A 5,232-nucleotide genomic window follows, 5' to 3' on the forward strand; every position below is an offset into this window, starting at 1 on the left:
GTTGCCTGCCAACTGCAACCTTTTAGTTGCCTGATAGAGCGACTTCCTGGAAACAAACAGAACTAGCTTATTTTATTTATTTATTTATTTATTTATTTATTTATTTATTTATTTATTTATTTATTTATTTATTTATTTTTATGTTCAGGGTCCAGATCCAGCTAATGTTTACGAATGTGCTTCCTGACACCCCTCCATGTTTTGTCACGACCTTTTGGTTATTTGGCTATAAAAATATTCAAATGAGAGCTGTTGCTGTCCTTCCAGGCCAAGAGCATCAGAGACAGTACATCAGGCTCCTATGTAAGAGAAAGACCGTGACCATTCACCATGGCATATGGCTTGCCAAGAAGGAACACAGTGCAAACCATTTTGAAGGGCAGTTGTTACAAAGTGTAAGTACACACACACACACACACCATACACACCATACCTATACACAAATTACAATAGTGTGGTTGGGGTTTGTGACTGGCTGGGCACGCTTCGCAGCAAGTTTCTGGAGTATAAGAAAGCATTTTAAAGTCTGAATTTTGTTTCTAAAAGACTACTTGAAAAATTATTTTTATGTTGTACGTGCCTCTTTGTGCATTGTGTTTAAGGAGCTGTCTATGGGGGCCAGAAGACCTCCCCTGGAACTGGAGTTACAGGTGCTTCTTGTGAGCTGCCCCCTGTAGACGCTGGGAACCAAACCTGGGTCCTTTGAAAAAGCAGTTCATGCTCTTAGTGGATGATCCATCTTTCCAGCTTCCCAAATACTACTTTTTATACAAATATACAGTCGGGGGGTAGAGAGGTGGCTCATGGGTTAAGAGCACCTGCTGCTTTCCCGAGGATTGGGGCTTAGCTCCTGGCACCCACGTGGCGGCTCACACGGGTCTCTAACTCCAGTGCCAGGGGATCTGTCACCCTCTTCTGGACTCAGTGGGCATAAAGCGTGCTTGAAGATACGTGCATATATGCAAACAAAACACCTCCACAAAATAAAATAATCTGAAAAATCAGAATACGCATACAGGGGAGGGAAGGATGTATTTGGCCTTGTTTCTGGGCATGTTCACATCAATTCATCACTGAGGGAGCCTTGGAGGAATAAAGCTTGCTGTCTGGCTCACAGGCTTGTGCTTAACTCGCCTTATACACCCCAGACCACCTGCCCCTCCCCCCCCAGTGGTGCAGCCCACTGTGAGATGGGCTCTCCTATGCAGTTAACAGGGAAAACAAGTCCCCACAGATGAGGCCACAGGCCTTGTGATCTGGGAAATCCCTCAACTGAGACTCCCTTCTTAGGTCGTTCTAGGCGGCCTCAAGTGGCCAGTTAAACTGAGACACAATTCTATTTAGTCTTCACACCAAAGACAGACTGTGAAATGAGAAAACAGAGGTCTAGGTTGATCAAACCACAGCCATGTGCTTATGATATTCCGCAGGAGGCTGTGTCACCTTATTTAAAAAACATTTTTTTTTTCAAGATCGGTTTCTCTGTGTAACAGTCCTAGCTGTCCTGGAACTAGCTCTGGTACACCAGGCTGGCCTTGAACTCACAGGGTGCCTCTGCCACCCAAGTACTAGAATTAAAGGTGTGCGCCACCATTGCCTGGCTTTTTAAAAAACATTTTAAAAGTGATTTTTTAGGTTAACATGGGTTTCTATGTATGTGTCTTTATTTGTAGGTCTGAGTGTTTTCTTTGGTTTCAGTCATTCAAAAACACCCGTACTGCTCCCATCCTAAAACACACCTTTAGCGGATACAAATGTACTAGAACACCTGTGTAAGAGCGCTGGTCAGTTTAGCTTTCCGGCCTCTCTGGCATGCAGTGTGTGCCAACATGGACTTTTTAGTCTGCAGTCCTGCGCTCCAAGCCGGGCTCCCTCTGCACACAGCGTCTTAGCCTTATCTCCCACATCTGTAACGCGCGCTGCTCACTTATCTATTGTGGTGGGGCTGGCAAATGAGCCAATGCCTGTGTGAGACCTGCTGGTTGCCTGGGCTACAGAGAACACATTATGAACATGCATTGCCAGCACCACACAATAGTCTCACTCTGTGATTTTGAGCTATTGCCTTAGAGAACTGGATTTGTTTCACAAGGTTTTTTGAGCCGGCCTTACTAGGTGGCCTTGGCTGGTCTGAAGGAGCTGTTTGGCTGTGCAGATCAGGCCAGCGTCAGCTTCTGCATCTGCCTTCCAGGCGCCTTGATTCAAAGGAATGCACAACCAATGCTTGGCTTTTATGTTTTAACCCCTCTGCTTTGGTTTATGACATTTACCATTATGCGTGAGTCAAGCAAGGTTTTCTTTTCAGAATAGCGTTCTGCGATGTCAGTGTGGCTCCTCACAGGGTGACATAGCTAGAGCGGCAGGGGAGTTGCGATTCGTTACCTTCCGCTTAGTTCTGTCGGTGTGTGTGTTTAGACCTTGGGTTACCTAAAGCACCATTCAAGTAAATATTATTACAAGTGCAATTTTAGCTAAGTCAGGGGGCACAGGCCTGTAATTCCAGCCACTTGAGTAACTGAGGCAGGAGGATTATAAATTAAAGACCTGCCTGAGCAATTTAGGGAAACAACAACAAAGAAAAAAAATAATTACAACACAAAACACATCAAATCCACAAACACACACACACACACACACAACCAAGCAATCAGATAATACACATGCATGGGGAGCCACAGGACAGCTTGTGGGAGCTGGTTCTCTCCAGCCACTAGGGATCCCAGGGACCACGTCTGGGTCACCCACCTTGTTGGCAAGCACTCTTACCTGCCGAACCATCTCAAAGCCTGCACTTTAAAGCAGGGTGAGCATTTTTATTAAATGCATCCGGAAGATTTTGCAACTGCTTCTATGATTTTTACCCTGTTAATTCACTCCCTAACATTGTATGCTGAAGTATCAACGAAACTGGAGGAGAAGAATCAAAGGGCAGCAGGTGTCACGTACCATGTCCCACCTTTAAACGAGGTGGAAGGAAGGTGAACTGCAGATGAGAACCGCGTAGCTGACACTTGTCCTTCAGAGTTAAGCAAACTTTAGCTGGTAGTCTCATTTGTCTCTCCAGGTTGGATATGAAAAGCCTTGGTATGTGCTACATACCCGCTCAATGTGTGCGGCTCTTTATGTACGACCTTTAGCTTTATGTTTTGCATGGCTATTTTGCCAGTATGTCTCTCTGTGCAGCTTGTGTATGCAGTGCCCTCAGAGGTCAGAAGAGGGTGCTAGATTCCCTGGAACTGACTTTACTAATGGTTGAGAGCCACCGTGTGGGTTCTAGGAACCAAACCCTGGTCCTCTTAACTGCTGAGTCATCTCTCCAGCCCCATTCCTTTGTTGCTCTTTGAGACAGGGTCCTACCATGTGCACCAGGCCGCTCTGGCACTTACAGTACATTCTAGGCTGCCCTCAACCTCACCATCCTCCTGCCTCTGCCTCCTAAGGACTAGGATTACAGTTATGTCCACCCACTGTCAGGATTGCAAGTATGCACTGCCATATCCAGCTCATGTTATTTGATCCACAAAAGACACTGTAGGTGGGCGTGGTGGTGCACACCTTTAAACCCAGTACTTGGGAGGCCAAAAGTAAGCAGATCTCTGTGAATGAGGTCAGCCCGGTCTACATAGTAGTCAAGGTTAGCCAGGGTGTGACAGTGAGACCCTGTGTCAAAATAAAAATAAAAAGAGACATTTATCTTACGGTTCCCGTGTATAATCTCATCAGTGGATTGGCTGGAACTGTAGGATGCTGCACAAACCCTGTCTTAGTTTCTGGTCTTTTATCAAGATCTCTGCCAATTAGTAGGCTTTTATTGCTAGTTAGGGTGGTAACTCTGGAAAATCCTCCAGAAACCAAACTTGAGGGAAAGGTAGCAAGATGTCTGTATTTCACAGAGCATGCCCAGTAAAAACTGATCGAATAAGTTCATGTTCATGAAATTTCGCCTCAGACAGGAACCATGGGACCTTGCAAAGCTCACAAAGACCTGGTACACAAACTTAGTGAACATCAGGTTGCCGTTCTTGGGAGAAATTGCTTTCGGTAGTCCTGTGAAGCTCACGCCATGCAAAACTGTCAAGGATGGCCTGCTCCCTTCAGCACAATGTAAGCTAGCTTCCTTCCTTTCCTTCCTTCCTTCCTTCCTTCCTTCCTTCCTTCCTTCCTTCCTTCCTTCCTTCCTCTCTTTCTTTCTTTCTTCTTTCTTTCTTTCTTTCTTTCTTTCTTTCTTTCTTTCTTTCTTTCTCTTCCTTCTTTCTCCCTCTTTCTTTTTCTCTTTCCTTTCTTCCTTCTTCCTTCCCTCCCTTTCTTTCAAGAGCTACTTTAATAAATTAGTGATCACAGAACTTTTAAGTTTATCATCCACACACACCCATGCTTCCTGTCTGTCTGTCCTTAGTCAAGTTGTTAGTTCTTCTACAGTGTCTGCCTGCTCTGTGCTTTGAGATGGTGAAAACGCCACTCAGATTTGCTGCATTTGCTTTATCTTTCAGCCATCAAACTTGAAAATGAGTATGAAAAAAAGCGCCTAGCAAAGCTGAAGTGTCAGGAGAACGCGTACGAGAAAATGCAGGATTTACTAAGGCAGCAGAGAGTCGGCTTGCGGAGACCACTTCAACCCAAGTGAGCCGGTGTGCTGTTGATCTGAACCTGCTTCCGGCGTCCACGGGGATGGATGGAGGCCTCTGATTCTCTCATGGTATTGGACAGACACGGTGGCGCCTGTGGGTGACATGGCGTGGTGGGCACACTGACAGAGCTCCTGGGTTCCTGCTACACTCTTGTTATCTGTGCGCATACGGCAGCCCTCCCTGTAAGTAGATGAAAGATCACCTGGGGTTGAGTCATTCTGTGTCAGTCATTTTTCATGCTTGTAAGATTGCGTGGGGAAGAGGACAGTCCTTGTGAGAGGCTGCATGCTGAAGAAACGTCTGGACATGCGTCTTTGAGATCCCAGGGAGAGTTCTCAGAAAGACGGTGAGAGAGAAGCTCCTCTCTTCACAACGAGAAACTCTCTTTACAGCGAGAAACCGCACACTTTCATCTGGTTAAGAAACAGCTAGGTTTTATTTCAGTGTCTCTACGGTTATTGATTTCTGGTAAAGTATCACTTATTCTTCTCATGTGGCACTTTATTTTTTAACTTCTTATTATGTAGTACTTTAAAGGAAGACCTATTCTATTCTCGTTCTCCCGAAAAAAAATTGTCAGTCCACTTTCCTTCTCACTAATGTT

At 45.4% G+C, this 5,232-nt stretch overlaps 1 protein-coding gene across 1 annotated transcript; it reads left to right on the top strand.

Annotated features, from left to right (window-relative positions):
- The first annotated feature begins 278 nt into the window (after nt 1–278).
- On the top strand, nt 279–4,624 carry LOC130876572 (uncharacterized protein C4orf36 homolog). Its single transcript, XM_057773177.1, has 3 exons — nt 279–395; nt 3,950–4,104; nt 4,491–4,624. Exons 1-3 carry the CDS (start codon nt 331–333, stop codon nt 4,622–4,624), a joined length of 354 nt encoding a protein of 117 aa, XP_057629160.1. The 5' UTR covers nt 279–330.
- The last annotated feature ends 608 nt before the right edge of the window (nt 4,625–5,232 follow it).

Source organism: Chionomys nivalis, chromosome 6 (genome assembly GCF_950005125.1).
Source record: "Chionomys nivalis chromosome 6, mChiNiv1.1, whole genome shotgun sequence".
Lineage (NCBI taxonomy): Eukaryota > Metazoa > Chordata > Mammalia > Rodentia > Cricetidae > Chionomys > Chionomys nivalis.

Excerpts from the sequence above, each read along its gene's own strand:
- LOC130876572 (XM_057773177.1), top strand. The coding sequence starts at position 331 with ATGGCATATGGCTTGCCAAGAAGGAACACAGTGCAAACCATTTTGAAG. Across the intron at positions 396-3,949 it reads AAGGGCAGTTGTTACAAAGT|ACAGGAACCATGGGACCTTG; the intron begins GTAAGTACACAC and ends ATTTCGCCTCAG. Across the intron at positions 4,105-4,490 it reads CCTGCTCCCTTCAGCACAAT|CCATCAAACTTGAAAATGAG; the intron begins GTAAGCTAGCTT and ends TTTATCTTTCAG.